Below are 18,332 nucleotides of genomic sequence, written 5' to 3'. Positions count from 1 at the left end.
TTGATGTAGAACTGCCACAACCTGATTGCCTCTTGGCAGAGCACCTTGGAGTGTGCTCCCCCTTTCTATTCATATAATACCTCAAGATGGTATTGTCAATAAGTATGTGAACCACTGAGTCACTGGTATGGTCCCGAAAAGCATAATATGCATTGTAGATGGCCCAAAGCTCCAGCACATCGATATGCAGAGAGGACTTCTGCTCTGACTATAAACCTTGGACTTTCAGCAACCCCAGATGTGCTCCCCAGCCCATAAGATAGGTGTTGGTGAAAACATTTCTGGTTGGTAAGGGCTAGACAAAGGGAACACCCCAACAAACATTCTTGAGAACATTCAGCACTGCAACAAGTCCAAGGCCAGTGGAGGAAAATGGAACAATCTGTGTAAGGTGTGAAGAGCTGGACAATAAACTATGCTGAGCCACGTGAGAAGGAGGTGAAACTTCAGCCTTGTGAATTGGACCACCTGCATGCAAGCAGACATGTGGCCCAAGAGCCTCAAGGACTTCTGAGCTGTCTTGGAAGTCTGAGACTGCAGGTTGAGGTAAAGGTGGCAAATCGCCTGAAGGTGGTTGGTCAGCAGAAATTCTATCAAACTCATAGGCACTATTAGGGCCCCATTGAGCTCTATTTTCTGAGTGGGAACCAAAGTTGACTTCCCAGTATTTAGAATGAGATCCAGAGACTTGAGCAAGCACAGTGTAGTCTGGATGTGAGAAAGGACTTCGTCTCTGGACTTGCCCCGCAGTAAGAAGTTGTCTCGATACAGGAAGATGTGTATCCCTTTCTTTCTGAGATAGTCCATGACAATAGCAATAAATTTGCTAAAAATCCGAGGGGCAGAAGAGAGTTCGAAGGGAAGAACTGTGTACTGAAAATGGTATTCCCCCATGATGAACAGAAGGAATTTTCTGTGGCTGGGAAAAATTGACACATAAGAGTAGGATCCTGAAGGTCCAGGGCAGCAAACCAGTCGTTCTGAGACAACACAGAGAGGACAGTTGATAGAGTGACCATTCAGAACCTCATACATTTGATATATTTGTTCTTGTTACCAACATTGAGAATGGGCCTTACCCTTCCCTTGAATTTGGGCACCAGAAAGTACTGGGAATAGAAACATTGACACTGGTGTTCCAGCAGAGCCTCCTGCACCGCTTCCAACACTCACAAAGAGCAAACCTGCTTGAGAAAGAGTATATGGTGAGAGACGTCCTTGAAGAGGGGATGGAGAGCACCTGGATGTCATGACTTGATTTGACGGCACTTAGGACCCAGCTGTTGGTGGTGATGAGCCCTTACCATGTAAAAGCAGGCCAGATGGTCCCCAAACAGAGGGCGCAGGAGGAGCGAACAAGACCTACTCATGGTCATTGCCAATGACATCACTCTCACTGAAATATCCACGACATCCAGCCCGGACTGCAAAGAACTATTAGCTACCAAACAGCCTTCAGTGACATATGCTCAAAATTCCTCCCTCGAAGCCGCAGGCAGCTGGTCCGTGAATTTAGACATAGCCAAGTAGTTCATAAAGTCATACTTGGACAACAGCACCTGCTGACCGGCAATTCACAACTGCAAGGAAGAGGAGGTGTAGATCTTCCTGCTCCTTGTGATTCTGTATAAAAATGACTAATACACTAATGCAGTCACCATGGGTACAAAGTTGCAATAAATCTTATACAAAGTTTGTCATGTAAGGTATCACTATATTAGTTATTAATTGCTAAGTATGATTATCTCGTTTATATGCATGTATCATCTTTGTATCTGAAGTTATGAATATTTTCTAGGTATTTGTATCCCAAACACGTGTTTTGTTCTTCAGTGACATCCTCCAGATGGGTTTACATCAGGGCTAGACAGCTGTGTGTTGATGGCCCATCAAGGACTCTCCACTCTCACAATTGGCCATTGAAGAAACCCATCTCGCCCAGTAGGCCTTTCCTGTGGATGCCTAGGACAGTGAGGTCCAATGGCCGCCTGCCTTCTGTGATTCAGCAGAACATGTAGGGGCATGTGATATGCTCATGTGAATCTGGACTCCATTGTTGGCCAGTAACTTTCCACACACAGGAGTTGTGGCCTTTGTTTGGGACAGTAAATTTCCATGCACATAGCAGAGGATATAAAAGATATCTGAGACATCTCCATTTTGGCCTTCTTCTGCTCCAATTCTCTGGACTGTGGATTTATAAAAAAGGAGCATCTTGAACTATGGACTGAGGACCTTCCAATCATTTGGAAGTTACCAGAGAGACTTTTGCAAGCCAGCAGTCTAGTCCAACACTGTTACAAACCTCATACAAGGACTTTGCACTCATTTGTATGTATATGATCTTTTAATCATTTATAACTCTCTTCTCTCCTTTTATTAGTAATTCTTTAATTAGTTTACTAAGGATTGGTTGACAACATGATATTTGGGTAAGATCTGAGATACATATTGACCTGCGGGTAAGTGTTTGGTCCTTTGGGATTGCTAAGAACCTCACATCTGGTGAATTGGATTTTCAGTAATTTCTCACTATATTAGACCTTTTTCTCTGGATAGGAGCCAAGGGCTGGAATGTCTAAAGGGGACTGTGTTTAGTTTTTGGTTAACCAGAGTAGTACAGCAGAAGCTCTTTTGATACTGGCTTGGTGAGTCTAATTATAGAATTAACCATCAGTTTGGGAGGATTTTTCTGCCCTGATTCTTGCAGTCTGCCCTGAGTGTGGCATTCTCAGTGTGGTACATCCCAGGCACCTGGTCACACCCCTCAGGTCCATTTCAATAGATTCCTTCTCACTGGAGTGGACTTAAACCTCTCCTACAGGGCTTTATCATTCATCACAATTACGACCAGGGACTTTGAGGATGGATGGGAGTAAAAATCGCCAACCCCTGCAGCGGAAAGAAGTACTTTTCCATGCATTTAGCTGCAGGCAGCACCGAAGCTGGCATGCTCCAAAGAACCTTAACAGGTTCAAGGAGTCCATCTTCAATAGGGAGGGCTACTCTCTCAGGGGCAGAGAGCTGCTGGATTTCCACTAACTTGTGGGTATTCTGCTGAAGAAACTCTTCTTGAACACCTAGAAAAGCAGCCATATGCTGTAAAAGGTCCTGGAGTGCCTTGAAATCCTTCATTACCAAAGGGGAGTAAGAGCCCAAAACTGCAGAATCTTCTGGGAATGAAGATGAAGCATGAAAGTAGAATGAATTAGATTGTAAAAATAAACTGGATTAAAGAAATGCTGTATGTTCCTTTAAGCAGGAATGAGGACTGTTGAAATAAAGTTGTCAGGAAGAGAAACGTATGGAACAATGAGTCCACTTAAGCTAATGGTGGGACATTAGCAGGAGATCGGTAAGAGTTAATAAGGAAATAGGATATATGTGTTTAGCTCCAGGTTAACTTATCAGTTCTGTTCCCTTTGTTACCTTGTTAAGTTTGCACCCTTTTTATCTGAATAAATAAAGTAGTTTAAGCCTGGCATGGCATTCACACATTATCTGGGTGTATTATTAGCAGAGCGCTTTGCTAATAAAACACAGTGGTTTGACAAATTGTGAGTCCTGAGCTTAACTTTGACAATTTGGAGGTTCCAGCGAGATGGCAACCATCTTCACTGGGGCCGTGTGATTCCTGACCATTTTTGCAGGACTACTGTGGCAGCTGGCACCTGGGCATTTGGCCCTAGTGATCCTCTGCCAGAACGGAAGGGTGCACGACCACAGTGAAGTCTACACCATTGAACTTATTTTTTCCCACCCTGTTCTGGTAGGGATCCCGGGATCTAACATCAGAAATCTGGTCAGGTAATTATTTCTGTGTTTTGCCCGGACTGAGGACTGTCCTGTCTCTGTGTCTATCCATCTTCCCTGTGGAGTGTTTGAGTCTGGGTGCCGTCTCCATCCAAGGATTGGCCAACCAAGGGGTCCCTGTCCCCCGCTCTGAGTGAGTGAAATCTGTACAATCGTAGCCGCACTGCACCTTGGGTAAAACACTTGGTGTGAAAACAAGGGTGGTTGAGGCAGTAGCCTGTGGGCTCCTTTTGTGTGTTGCACATCACTCTGACGAACCCGAATTTCCTTCTTGTGCAATTGGTGTGTGTAAAGTTCTCCTGTATGGGTAACCAGACGTCTAAGTCGGGACTGTTTCCTAAAGGAACACCGGCTAATTTTATGCATTTTAGGAATGGTCCAGACTCCTGTAAATTTCTGGGAAAATGGTCTAGGTTAACTCCGGGGAATCCCAAAACTCAGTGGCCACTGTTAGGATCTTGGGGCAAAGACTGAAGGGACATCTTAAGAGACAAACTCGGATAACCTAAAACTAAATTGGCTAGAGGAGAGGTTGATTGTTTCATGCAGTGGTGGGAAGAGGCAAATCATAGGTGGACAGAATCAAAACTCTCCTCTCTCAAAGATTCAAATGATACGTTAAAAGTTTTATTGGAATCCTCCTCTCCCACCACCAAACTGAGCGCTCCCCTCTACCCCGTTCTCCGAGAAGACTCGGATCGATCCAAACCCCTGCATCGCCTGTCTCAATACCCTTTAAATCCTGAAGCAGAGGCTGGCATTGCTACGGTCATGACTGCCATGCAGGAACAAGGCATTATTGTCCCCTGTTCCAGCCCCTGTAACACCCCTATCCTCTCAGTTCAAAAAACTGATGGCAAATCGTGGCAGTTTGTTCAGGATGTTCGAGCCATTAACTGCGTTGTTATATCCACCTTTCCTGTTGTCCCTAACCAAGCAATTATTTTGGCTTCTATCCAGCCAGGTGCAGCTCATTTTACAGTTGTTGATTTGTGCTCTGCTTTCTTTTCTGTCCCTGTTCACTCTGACTCCCAGTATCTTTTTGTCTTTTCTTACAAGGGGCAACAGTACACACGGACCACGCTCCCCCAGAGGTATATTGAAAGCCCATCTTATTTTTCCCAAGCATTAGCCCCAGACCTTGCTGACCTTGTTTTCCCATCCGAATCCACACTAGTCCAATATGTAGCTGATATATTCCTCTGTTCCTCTTTGTTGTCTGCTTCAGAAACTGATTCTTCAGTACTCCTTACTGCCCTACCAAACCAGAGTCACAAGACTTCTCACTCTAAGCTACATCTCTGTCAAGCCTCTCTCACATACCTTGGCTTTCTCCTCTCCCAGGGTTCCCGTACACTTTCTCCCGCCCACGTCCAAGTTATCTTTAGCTTTCCCCGATCTCGGTCCCCATGCCAGGTCTGAAAGTTTTTGGGCATGGCTGGATTTTGCAGGCAATGAATTCCTCAATATGCCTTCCTTGCAAAACCTCTCCAGGAACTCACTTGATTCTCTGTGCCTGACCCCATGCCGGGGCCTCCTGAGGCCGACTCTGCCTTTGTTTCCCTCAAACAAGGTTTGGCTTCTGCCCCTGCTTTAGGGTTGCCTAACTATTCTAAGCCTTTTACCCTTTTCTGCTACGAACAATCTGGGTGTGCACATGGAGTTCTCATTCAGATGCACTGAGACAAAAACTCCCAGTGGCTCATTTCTCTGCCACTTTGGACTCTGTTGCCCAAGGTTGCTCTCTACATCCTGATTCCCTTTGGTGTTTGCCGATTGGCACCTTTGTGGCCCCCTTTTCACTCTACCCATCTCTGGCTGCCCTGCTACATGGTGTTTCGCATATTGGAAAGGAGGGGACGGTCTCTGCTGTAACTAAGGGAGGATGATGGACCCCCCATTTCAGCTCTTTTTCAGCCTGCCACTGTGCCGCCTGTACCACTTGCCAAAGCCACGATATTGGTAAATCTGTAAAAGTGGCCCAGGGGTTCTGGATCCTACCCCAAGCACCCTTCTTGCATTGGCAACTTGATTTTGTACAAATGTCTAAGTGTCAACAATATGAATTTATATTGGTTATGGTATGTTTATTTTCTGGTTGGACTGAAGCCTTTCCTTGAAGCAAGGCTGACTCACTGTCTGTTGCCAAATGTTTGTTAAATCATATTATGCCTGCCAAGGGAATTCCTGCTACTCTGTCCAGTGACCGGGGTACACATTTTACAGGACCACTTCTTCAGCACCTGGATTGTATATTACATATCACATACCTATTGCACTGTCCCTACCACCCACAGAGCACAGGTGTACTTAAGATGAAATGGTGTACTTAAGAATAAGCTTGCTAAAATTTGTGACTCTACAGGGTTAAGCTGGCCAGCAGCCTTACTGTTGGCCCGTATGGAAATGCGATCCACTCCATCCCAAAGGCATAAACTGAGTCCTTTTGAAATTATTATGGATGCCCCTATGTGAGCTGTGGCTACCATTACTCCAGTCCTAGACTTGAACTTGACTCACAGTACGCTCCTTCAATATTGCAAAGGATTAATGCAAGCTGTAAGTCACTTCCATTCACAGGTTTGAGCCGCCTGGCTGACGGAGCCCACCTCTGATACTTGCCACGACCTCAAGCCATGTGATTGGGTCTACGTATGGCACCATCATCAAAAACACACCTTAGAACTCCGGTGGAAGGATCCTTATCAGGCACTGCTTACTACCCAGACAGCTGTTAAACTATCTGGCATCACAGCGTGGATACATGCTTCGCAGTGTAAGAAGGCACCATCTCCAGTGAACCAATCATCACCTTAGGACCATGCAGAGTCAATTTTGACTCCAGAGGAAGACATAGAGGAACAGCCTGCAATACCTTACAATCTATGCTCTCGTAAGGGTTGCTAGAAGCAGACAATGACCTAAAGCAAGACCCCCCAAAAAAGCAGTAGTGAGCCTAGCACCTGCTGCCTGGTGGATGTAAAACCATGACTGCGGTTCCCTCAGTTGAGGCTGTCAGAACCAGAAGGGCCCTGCCTTCAACATGCGCCTCTGGTGGTGCCTGTTCCTTGGCTGCTGGTGTCTTAAGTTCTGGGGAATCCACCATGACAATTCTTTTATCCAGCAGCAAGTGTGGATAGCTCAGACACTTAATATCTCCAATTTCTGGGTCTGCAGCCACATACCAGCCCATTCTCAAGCTGATGTTCCTGTCCTGGCAATCCCACTCAATTCCCCAGACCTCACTGGAGAACCTTGTCCATTTAACAAAACATGGAACAGCAATGATACTTGGGAAGTGGTGGGAATAAATATATCTAAAAGGATAAATGTGGTGGAGGGAAAAGGTTATTGGTGTTGGGTGTGTAATGGGACAGGGCTGGATCTGGGAAGGAGCAGTTGCCTTCAGCATATTGTGGCCAATAGTGTATGGAATTATTCAAACAAAACTAAAAAGTGGCAGGCCGGGTATGGAGATATGATTTTTTTTGTCAACCTAGGCTCAAACAGAGAAATCAATCTCATGTTCCCCCTGCAGTAACCTTAGTGAGAACAATACAGCCTTTCAATGCCATGTAAATAACATCACTCATCATAAGAAGAATTACCTTGTGCCCTTTGGGGAATATCATTCCTCCTTTGCAGGGACCTACATGGCAAATGGGTGCAACTGACCCTTTCCAGCCTTGATAGGGCATCATTTGGTTTGTGGGACCAAAGCTTATACTGCATTACTAGCTAACAGGTCAGTTATCTGTTATCCCACCCGACTCTTCCCACAATTCCAAGTGCTAGAGTCCTTCCCACGAAAACGCCTCTGTAATTTCAGACGGAAAAGAAGGGATTTATCAGATGCCCAATGCTATGTAAGTAACATAAGCTCCTTAATCTGGGAAGAGGCCACTGGTGTTTTTTTTATCCCACATGGGGGAGTAATACACCACGCAAAAAGGCTCCTGGGGTTTCAAGCAGTAGTTGAAATAATAGCAAATGAAACCAGAGAAAGTTTAAGAGCCCTGGCCAAAGAAACAGGGGTGATCCGACAGATAGCCCTCCAAAACCATCAGGCATTGAACATAGTGCTGGCAGCCAGAGGAAGGACCAACGCTCTCACTGGAAAAGAATGTTTTGTGTATATACCTGACAACACCAATGAGGTAATAGATCACGCTAGCCACTTAGAACAGATCTCCTATCTTCCCCATGAAGAGCCAAGTTCTTTATGGAAGTGGCTAAGTAACCTGTTCAATTTATCTGGCACAGGAAATTGGTTGTTTCAGGGAGCCCTGACTATCTTGTTTGGAATCCTAATGATTTTTGTTTGTTTTCAGTTAATCTCCTGTTGTATCCAAAATTGTGTAAGACATGCCACACAGATAGCTGCCCCAAACCAGAGTCCTAATATGATGATTTTAAATATTGCTGATGAACAAAGAGACAAAGAACAGTTGATATGTGGAACCCAGTAATTGTTGGTCATTGTGTAGCTTGACCAACAGGAGGGATTGAGAAAGCAGAATGAATTAGATTGTAAAAGTAGACTGGATCAAAGAAATGCTGTATGTTCCTTAAAGCAGGAATGGGGAATGTTGAAATAAAGTTGTCAGGAATAGAAACATTAAGGTAGGGAACCATGGGTCCACTTAAGCTAATGGTGGGACATTAGCAGGAGATAGGTAAGAGTTAATAAGGAAATAAGATATGTGTGTCTAGCCCCAGGTAAACTTATCAGTTCTGTTCCCTTTGTTCTCTCGTTAAGCTCCTTCCCTTTTTATCTGTATAAATAAAGTAGTTTAAGCCGGGCCTGTCACTCACACATTATCTGGGTGTATTAGCAGAGCGCTTTGCTAATAAAACACAGTGGTCTGACAAATTGTGAGTCCAGAGTCTAACTTTGACACTGTGCCAGAGCCAGATCCTACTCCAGGACTGATGGTCCCAGATATGATGTCTCCGGAGGCTCCTTGAGGGGAAGGCCAACTAGTACCTGGACCTACAGTGGATTGATGGAGCACCAAGAAACCCCAGCAAAACTGTGTGCATGTAGTGGCCCAGCACTGGGATAGCAGGGATTTTGAAGGTCAGAATTGAGATATAGTCACAGAATTACACAGAGGAAGTTATCCCAGTCTCTGATTAAGTCCAACTAATCCGTATGCACTAAATTCACTCTCTGTTAGTAAGTATGACACTAAGAGTGGTAATCATGAAGTTGACTCAAGTCCATATATTCCGCGTGTAATTTTCCTATCTTTTTATAGTGTGGAAGAACAGATACAGTTTACTATCAATTGTCCAATTACCTGACTTCAGGGTCTGCTTCTCTTTCTCTGCAGTCTCTGAAATGGGGAAGAGAAAAGAATAATAGAATCACAGAGTTGCAGGACTGTCATCTAGTACAGTCCCCTGCACTCATGACAGGACTAAGTATTATCTAGACCATCCCTGACAAGTGTTTCTCTAATCTGCTCTTAAAAGTCTCCAGTGAAGGAGATTCCACAACCTCCCTAGGTAAGTTATTCCAGTGCTTAATCACCCTGACACTTAGGAATGTCACTAGAAATGACACTAATGTCAGAGGTTATGGAGAACAATTCTGCTCCCTGCTCCTTGTAAACATTTTGTATTTATTTGAAACTGTTGTCATGTCTCCTCTCAGTCTTCTTATTTCCACATTAAATAAACCCATTTTTTTTCAATCTTCCTCATAGGTCATGTTTTCTAGATCTTTGATCATTTTAGTGGCTCTTCTCTGGACCTTCTCCAATTTGTCCACCTCTTTCCTGAAACGTGGCATCCAGAACTGGACACAATCCTCCATTTGAGGCTTAATCAGCACAGAGTAGAACGTAAGATTTTCTTCTTATGTCTTGCTTACAAACACTCCTGCTAATATGTCCCAGAATGATGTTTGCCTTTTTTGGAACAGTGTTACACTGTTGACTCATATTTAGCTTGTGATCAACTATTACCCCGAGATCCCTTTCCGCAGTACTCCTTCCTAGACAATCACTTCCCATTTTGTATGTGTGAAACTGATTGTTCCTTTCTAAGTGGAGTACTTTGCATTTATCCTTATTGAATTTCATCCTATTTACTTCAGACCATTTCTCCAGCTTGTCCAGATCATTTTGAATTTTAACTCTATTCTCCAAAGCTCTTGCAATGCCTCCAAGATTAGTTTTGTCTCCAAACTTTATCAGTGTACTTTCTATGCCATTACCTATTTCACTGATGGAGATATTGAACAGAACTGGACCCAGAACCGATCCCCAGAGACCTTACTCGATATGCCCTTCCAGTTTGATTGTGAACAGCTGATAACTACTCTCTTAGAACAATTTTCCAACCAGTTATGGACCCATCTTACAGTAGCTCCATATAAGTTGGAATTCCCTAGTTTGTTTGTAAGAGGTGCATGTGAGAGTTTCAAAAGCCTTATTAAATTCAAGATTTACCACATTTACTACTTAGCCCCAGCCACAAGACTTGTTACTCTGTCAAAGAAAGCTATCAGGTTGGTTTCACATCATTTGTTCTTGACAAATCCATGATGACTCTAATTTATCACTTTATTATCTTCTAGGTGTTTGCAGTTTGATTATTTAATGCTTTGCTCCATTATCTTTCCAGGTACTGAAGTTAGGCTGACTGCTCTGTAATTCCCTGGGTTGTTCGGATTCCAACTTTTATAGAATGGTCCAATATTTGCCCTTTTCCAATATTCTGGAATCTCTCTTGTCTTCCATGACTTTTCAAAGATAATCGCTAAAGGCTCAGATATCTCCTCAGTCAGCTTTCTGAGTCTTCTAGGATGTCTTTCATCAGGCCCTGGTGACACGAAAACATCTAACTTCTCTATGTAAATTTTAATTTCTTTTCCTCCTATTTTAGCCTCTGGTCCTACCTCATTTTCACTGGCATTCACTATGATAGACGACCAATCGCAACTAACTTTTTAGGTGAAAACCGAAAAAAAAATTCACTCAGCACTTCAGCCATTTCCACATGTTCTGTTATTCAGAATTAGACAGAGAGATATGCTGAATGATGATGTGTACCTCAAAATGATGGGTTAGTTACAGACTCCCCCACAGCCACACTTCAAGCCCCAGTGCAGGAACCAGCAGCTTGAATAGAAGTGGGGCTGGTGGTTAGTGATATGTAGAAACACACAGGAGCCCTGGGATTTGCAAAGCATCTAACCTTGATGGAAGACGTGGGTCTGGATCCCTATACAGCTCTGACATTCTAAACATTCTCTGTCTAGGAGGAATTCCTTTTCTGTGTTACTAACAGCCCTTTTGAGCATCATAGCTACGACCTCCAGGCGTACCTAGGGGACAGATGAGTCTATGATCGGGGCTCAGAGCTGGGATGTGGCCTTGACAACAAAGCATGGAAACATGAGTCTGAGTCTGGTCTTTTGCTCATATCCACATTCTCAGAAATGGCTGAAAAGAGCCTGCACTCTCACAATCATCTATAGAAAGTGGCTGCCCCCGCTTCTCCTCCATCAGAACAATGTGATTGGCATTGGATTGTCAAAGGCCAGGTGACACGTGTTTGTCTATCCAGACATGAGAGCAGAGAGTTCACAGTGCTTCTGTGGGACTGGGGTGACTCAGATTTTGGCCCAAACTGTTCATTCAGCCCTGCCCTGCGGTGTTGCTGCTTCTATATTTGCTCTGCACCGTGTGTGTCTGAGATCCCGTGCCCAGGGGCTCTAATGGGGGTGGATGTTCTTACCAAGCTTCTTACGCAGCTCCTCGCAATCTGAAGAGAGAAGAAAAGGAGACCATAATGAGTTCAATGTTGTCATTCTAAGCACAGTGATATGAGGTTATTCCAAACTCTGGGTACATCTACACTGCAGCTGGGAGGGTGACACCAGTTCGGGCAGGCACAGAAGTGCTAGCTCTGATTGAGCCAGTGCACTAAAAGCAGCCAGGAGACCACGGGTAGCATGTTCAGTGGCCTGCACTAGCTACTCAAGTATAAACCCACTCAGACCATTGAGGACATAGTTGGGCAGCTACCCTGAGCTGCAGGTCCTGTTACTCCAGCCACACTGCTATTGTTAGTGCACAAGCTCAATCTAACATGTGTCTGGCTACCCCTTGTGGGAAGCTCCTCCCAGCTACAGTGTAGACGTATCCACTGAGCCAAGGGTCTCAGAACTGACAGGACAAGTCAGACAAAACTGTTTTTAATTAACAAAAACAAGGTCCCAGATCAGTTCTTAAATGGAGCCCAAAAATTGCCCTGGGGTCAGCACCCACAGCTGATGGCACTGCCAGGAATGAGGAGAGGGAGCGTCACACCAGACCATGTATCCCATAGAGAGATCCCTGCATTGCTGCAGCCTGTCACCCAGCTTCAGACCTCCCATTTCTGTGCCATGCAATCCTGTTGTGGTGCTGATTTACAAAACAGTGTAACTTTAGGGTCAATGGCTGAAAGATGCTTAACTGGGGAAGGGCTCTGTTTTTAGTTTCTGTTTAATCACAGTGGTACCACAGAAGCTCTTTTGATACTGGCTTGGTGAGTCTAATTATAGAATTAACCATCAGTTTGGGAGGATTTTTCTGCCCTGATTCTTGCAGTCTGCCCTGAGTGTGGCATTCTCAGTGTGGTACATCCCAGGCACCTGGTCACACCTCTCAGGTCCGTATGCATAGAGTCCTTCTCACTGGAGTGGACTTAAATCTATCCTACTGGGATTTAACATTCATCACAGTTATGACCAGGGACTTTGAAGCTGGATGGGAGTAAAAAAACCCAAACCCCTGCATCGGAATGAAGCACTTTTCTATGCACTTATCTGTAGGCAGCACCAAAGCTGACATGCTCCAGAGAACCTTAGCAGGATCAAGGAGCCCATCTTTAATAGGGAGGGTGACTGTTCTAGGGGAGAGAGCTGCTGGATTTCCACTAACTTGTGGGTGTTCTGCTGAAGGAATTCTTCTTGAACACCTAGGGAAGCAGCCATATACTGTAAAAGGTCCTGGAACGCCTTGAAATCCACTGGTAACAAAGGGGAGTAAGAGCCCAAAACCACAGAATCTTCTGGGACTGAAGATGAAGCAGTTAACTGTGCCAGAGCCAGATCCTGCTCCAGGACTGCTGGTACCAGGATGTCTCTGGAGTCTCCTTGAGGGGAAAGTTCATTGGTATCTAGACCTGTAGTGGATTGATGGGGCACCAAGTGGGCCCAGCAGACCCGTGTGCATGTAGGGGCCCAGCACTGGTATAGCAGGGATTTTGAAGGTTGGAATTGAGATATAGCCACAGAATTACATAGAGGAAGTTTGCCCAGCTCCTGATTAAGTCCAACTAATTCATATGCACTAAATTTACTCTCCATTAGTAAGGATGATACTGGAATGTTAGCTAAAAACCCTGCAGTGTTTGTAGATTTCTAGGGAAAGAGGAGATAATCGTGAAGTTGACTCAAGTCCATATATTCAGCGTGGTAATTTTCCTATCTTGTTATAGTGTGAAAGAACAGACACAGTTTACTATAAATAGTCCAATTACCTGACTTCAGGGCCTGCTTCTCTTTCTCTGCAGTCTCTGAAATGGGGAAGAGAAAAGAATAATAGAATCATAGAGTCATAGAACTGGAAGGGCCCTCGAGAGGTCATCTAGTCCAGTCCCCTGCACTCATGGCAGAACTAAGTATTATCTAGAGCATTCCTGACAAGTGTTTGTCTAACCTGTTCTTAAAAGTCTCCAGTGATGAAGATTCTACAACCTCCCCAGACAATTTATTTTCATGCTTAACTACCCTGTCACTTAGAAAGATTTTCCTAATGTCCAACCTAAAATGCCCTTGGTGCAATCTGCTATTAACCATTTTGGTGAAAACTGAAACAAAAAAATAATTCAGCACTTCTGCCATTTACACATTTTCTGTTATACAGATTTAGACACAGTGCCATGTGATGCTGTGTGCTCCATAATGAACGGGGTTACTTATAGACTTCCCATAGCCACAGTCCCAGCCCCAGTGCATGAACCAGCAGCTTGGATAGCAGAAGGGCTGCAGTTAGTGATTTGCACAAACACACAGGAGCCCTAGCATTTGCAGAGCATCTAACCTTGATGGAAGACTTGGGTGTGGATCCCAATACAGCTCTGACATTCTCAGCCCTTTTGTCAAAGAGTAATTCCTTTTCTGTGTTACTAACAGCCCTTTGCAACATCAAAGGTATGCACTCCACGTGTACCTAGGGGATGGTCGTGCATATGATCGGGGCTCAGATCTAGGTGAGCAACAAAGCACAGAACCATGAGTCTGAGTCTGGCCTCTTGCTCATCTCCACATTCTCAGAAATGGCCCAGAAGAGCCTACACTGCTGCAGTCATCTATAGAAAGTGGCTGCCCCCCATCTCCTGCATCAGCACAATGTGATTGGCACTGGCTTGTCAAAGGCCAGGTGACAAGTGTCTGTCGATCCAGAAATGAGAGCAGAGAGTTCACAGTGCTTCTGTGGGACTGGGGTAACTCAGATTTTGGCCCAAACTGTTCACTCAGCCCTGCCCTGCGGTGTTGCTGCTTCTATATCTGCTCAGCACCATATGTGTCTGAGAGTTTCTGCCCAGGGGCTCTTATGGGGGTGGATGTTCTTACCAAGCTTCTTACGCAGCTCCTCACAATCTGGGGAGAGAAGAAAAGGAGACCATTATGAGTTCAATGTTGTCATTCTAAGCACAGTGATATGAGGTTATTCTAAACTGTGGGTACATCTACACTGCAGCTAGGAGGGTGACGCCAGTTCGGGCAGGCACAGGAGTGCTAGCTCTGATTGAGCCAGTGCACTAAAAGCAGCCAGGTGGACGGGGGTAGCACGTTCAGTGGCCTGCACTAGCTACTCAAGTATAAACCCACTCAGACCATTGAGGACATAGTTGGGCAGCTACTCTGAGCCACAGCCCCTGCCACCCAGCCACACTGCTATTGTTAGTGCACAAGCTCAATCTAACATGTGTCTGGCTACCTCATGTGGGAAGCTCCTCCCAGCTGCAGTGTAGACGTTCCCACTGAGCCAAGGGTCTCAGAACTGACAGGACAAGTCAGACAAAACTGTTGTTAACAACAACAGACACAATCCCAGATCAGCCCTTAAGCAGAGCCCACAAATTGCATGAGAGGCACACCTTCAGCTGTTAGCATTTCCAGGAATGAGAGAAGGGAGCGTCACACTTGTCACCTAGAGAGAGGCCTGCACTGCTGCAGCCTGTTACCTGGCCTCAGACCTCCTATTTCTGTGCCGTACAGTCCCTTTGTGGTGCTGATTTGCAAAAGTGGGTAACTCTAGGTTTAGTGGTTGGCAAGAGCTTAGCTGGATAAGGGTCCATGGGGGTGTGTGGCACTGGATTTACTGTCGGCCCCTAGAGATGTGAGGTCAGGTCCTGTCCCGGCTCTTGTGAGAATAATGTGAGTGGGTGGTCCCATCAGAGTGCACCTCATAAAGCCCACATAGAGCATAGTGGAGTTTGGAGGCTTTGTTCATTTGAGTCCCAGGCATAGAGTAGGATGTGGGGAAATAGGAAAGGTCTGAGAAGCTAAGGCCTGGATAGCAGGGAAGCAATGGGTGGAGACTGAGGGACACCAACAGAGCTGTGGCTGGAGGAGGAAGCCTTGGGCTGGGATAGCACAGGGCTGCAAACAGTAGCACCCACTGAACAGCTCTGTTCCAGGTCCCCTACCAGTGACTTTGCACGTATGGTGTGAGTGAGGGCAGGCAGGATGGGTGGGCAATGGGACTGGACAGCACAAGGAGCTGGACAGCACTGTGGAGCACAAGTCTGGACAACAGGGAGGCAGTGAGTGGGGACTGAGAGGCACTGGTGGTGCACAGGTGCTATGGGGAGGCAGGGAGGCAGTGGGTGAGCATTGAGGGGCAGTGGCAGAGCTGGGTGCAAATGGGGAGACCAGTATTGGAATAGCAACTACTTTGCATGTCAGAACTGAGATACACCCACACACCCGCATGGAGGAAGTTTGCCCAGCACCTAACTCAGGGCTTGTCTAACCAACTCTGTAGTTCAGCATATGGGGCTGTGATTTTCAGAATGTACCAAAGTGCTGCGCTGTACCCACTAAATGGTCCCTCCTTCGGCCTGAGGGGGAGTAGATGCCCCATGTGGATGTTACTGGTGCACACTAAATGGTACCTAGATCACACTGATATAGTCCTCTTGAAATACGACTATGTAAATATAAACTAGGAAGCTTTCAGTTCACACCCAGAGCATCCAAACAGGAGCATTACAGAGCAGCACTTTGGTTGTGCTGTTATTCACACCCCTATAATCTGAACCACTGGACAATGTAGACCTAGCCTGAGCCCTGCCATTTCATATGCATTACATTCACTCTCTGTTGTAAAGGACAATATTGAAATAGTGAGCAGCAAATATTGAAATAGGGAGCTGCAAATGCTGCCATGTTTCCTTATTTCTCAGGCAGGAGGAGATGGTCATGAAGGAGACTCAAGTACATAAATGGTATATGAGGATTTTTCTATCTCGTTACAATATGAAAGCACAGACACACGTTTACTACAGGTTTAGACAAGTACCTGATTCATGAGCCTTCCTCTGCGCATCTGAAATAGGGGGGAGGATAGAAGAGTTAGACACAGAGACAGGCACTGTGTGACGCTGTGTTGCCCATAACAACTAGGGTTAGTTACAGATTCCCCACCGCCACACGCCCAGCCCTAGTGCAGGAACCAGTAGCTTGGATAGAAGTGAGGCTGGCAGTTAATGATTTGCACAACCATGCATTAGTCCTGTAATTTGCAAACCATCTAACATTGATGGAAGATGTGAGTCTGGATCCGGATACAGCTCTGACATTCTAAACATTCTCTGTCTAAGGGGAATTCCTTTTCTGTTACTAACAGCCCTTTGGAGCATCAAAGTTTTGCACTCCAGGACTTGGACATGCAGATGATCGGGACTCAAATCTGGGATCTGGCCTTGGAAACAAAGCATGAAATAGTGAGTCTGAGTCTGGTCTCTTACTCATCTCCACATTCTCAGAAATGACCCAGAAGAGCTTTCACTGCAGCAGTCATCTATAGAAAGTGACATCTCCCCTTCTCCTGCGTCAGAACAATGTGATTTGCATTGGATTGCCAAAGGCCAGGTGACACGTGTCTGTCTATCCAGACACGAGAGCAGAAGGCTCACAGTGATGCTGTGGGACTGAGGTGACTCAGATTTTGGACAAAACTCTTCACTCAGCCCTGACCTGTGGTGTCGTTGCTTTTATATCTGCTCAGCACCATGTGTGGCTGGGAACCTCTGCTCAGGGGCTCTAATGGGGGTGGATGTTCTTTTCTTACCAAGCATCTCACGCAGCTCCTGGCATTCTGGGGAGAGAGGAAAAGGAAACCATCATGGGTTCAGTGTTGTCCTTCTAAGCACAGTGACGTGGGGTTATTCCAAACTCTGGGTACATCCACACTGCAGCTGGGAGTGAGTGTCCCAGCTCAGGCAGGCAGACAAGTGTTAGCTTTGCTCGAGCCAGTGTGCTAAAAGTAGACAGGTAGCTGGGGGTAGCATGTGCAGCAGCTTGGACTAATTACTCAAGTACAAAATGGCCCAGACCCTCTGGGTACGTATTTGGGCAGCTTCCCTGAGCTGCTGCCCCTGCTGCTCCCAGCCACACTGCTATTGTCAGTGCATTGATTCAAGCAGAGCCAGCATGTTCCTGGATATCCGAGCTGGGAAGCTCACTCCCAGCTGTAGTGTAGATGTACTTGATGAGCCAAGGGTCTCAGGACTGACAGGACACGTCAGACAAAACTGTTGCTAATGAACAACAGACATGGTCCCAGAGCAACCCCTAAACAGGGCCCACAAATTGCCCTGGGGGAGCATCTCCAGCTGATGGCACTGCAGGGAATGAGGGGAGGCAGCGTCACACCAGAACATGTATCAGGTGGAGAGAGGCCTGCGCTGTTGCAGCCTATCACTTGGCCTCAGACCTCCTATTTCTGCGATGGGCAATTCCTTTGTGGTGCTGATCTTCAAAAGTGTGTAACTCTATAGTCAGTGGTGGGCAGAAGCTTAGCTGCAGAAGGGCTCCATGGGACTGTTGGGCACTGGATTTACCATCCATCCCTAGAGACATGGGGTCAGGTCCTGTCCTGGCTCTTGTGAGAATAATGCAAGTGATGGGTCCTCACAAAGCCTATACAGAGCATAGTAGACTTTGGAGTCACTGTTCATTTGAGATCCAGGTCCACATAGCATGTGTGGTCATTCTTCTATTTCATTATAGTGCGAAAATAGAGACAGGTTTTTACTAGGGGTTTAGCCAAGTACCTGCGTCCAGTGTCTTCTTCTCAGTCTCTGAAATGGGTAAGAGAAAATAATCAGACCCAGAGACACACACTGTGTGTGGTGCTGTACACTCCCTTATCACTGGGGTTAGCCACAGACATCGCACACCTGCACTCCCAGCCCCAGTACAGGAGCCGGCAGGTTTATCAGGAGCA

The 18,332-nt window shown here is 45.8% G+C and overlaps 1 protein-coding gene across 1 annotated transcript in view; it reads right to left on the bottom strand.

The window, feature by feature from the left end:
- The window catches only part of LOC127036942 (butyrophilin subfamily 3 member A2-like), an 80,427-nt gene that overhangs the window by 6,331 nt on the left and 55,764 nt on the right, over nucleotides 1–18,332 (bottom strand). Inside the window, exons 7-13 of the mRNA XM_050928229.1 lie at nucleotides 18,160–18,186; nucleotides 17,175–17,201; nucleotides 16,404–16,430; nucleotides 14,450–14,476; nucleotides 13,354–13,389; nucleotides 11,563–11,589; nucleotides 9,117–9,152 (exon numbers count right to left, since the gene is read on the bottom strand). Of these exons, the coding sequence (XP_050784186.1) occupies nucleotides 9,117–9,152; nucleotides 11,563–11,589; nucleotides 13,354–13,389; nucleotides 14,450–14,476; nucleotides 16,404–16,430; nucleotides 17,175–17,201; nucleotides 18,160–18,186 (207 nt within the window). The remainder of the gene's footprint in view (nucleotides 1–9,116; nucleotides 9,153–11,562; nucleotides 11,590–13,353; nucleotides 13,390–14,449; nucleotides 14,477–16,403; nucleotides 16,431–17,174; nucleotides 17,202–18,159; nucleotides 18,187–18,332) is intronic.

This window comes from Gopherus flavomarginatus, chromosome 18, assembly GCF_025201925.1.
Source record: "Gopherus flavomarginatus isolate rGopFla2 chromosome 18, rGopFla2.mat.asm, whole genome shotgun sequence".
NCBI lineage: Eukaryota > Metazoa > Chordata > Testudines > Testudinidae > Gopherus > Gopherus flavomarginatus.
Note: the sequence above shows the minus strand (reverse complement) of the source record. Positions and strands in the feature narration are given on the sequence as shown.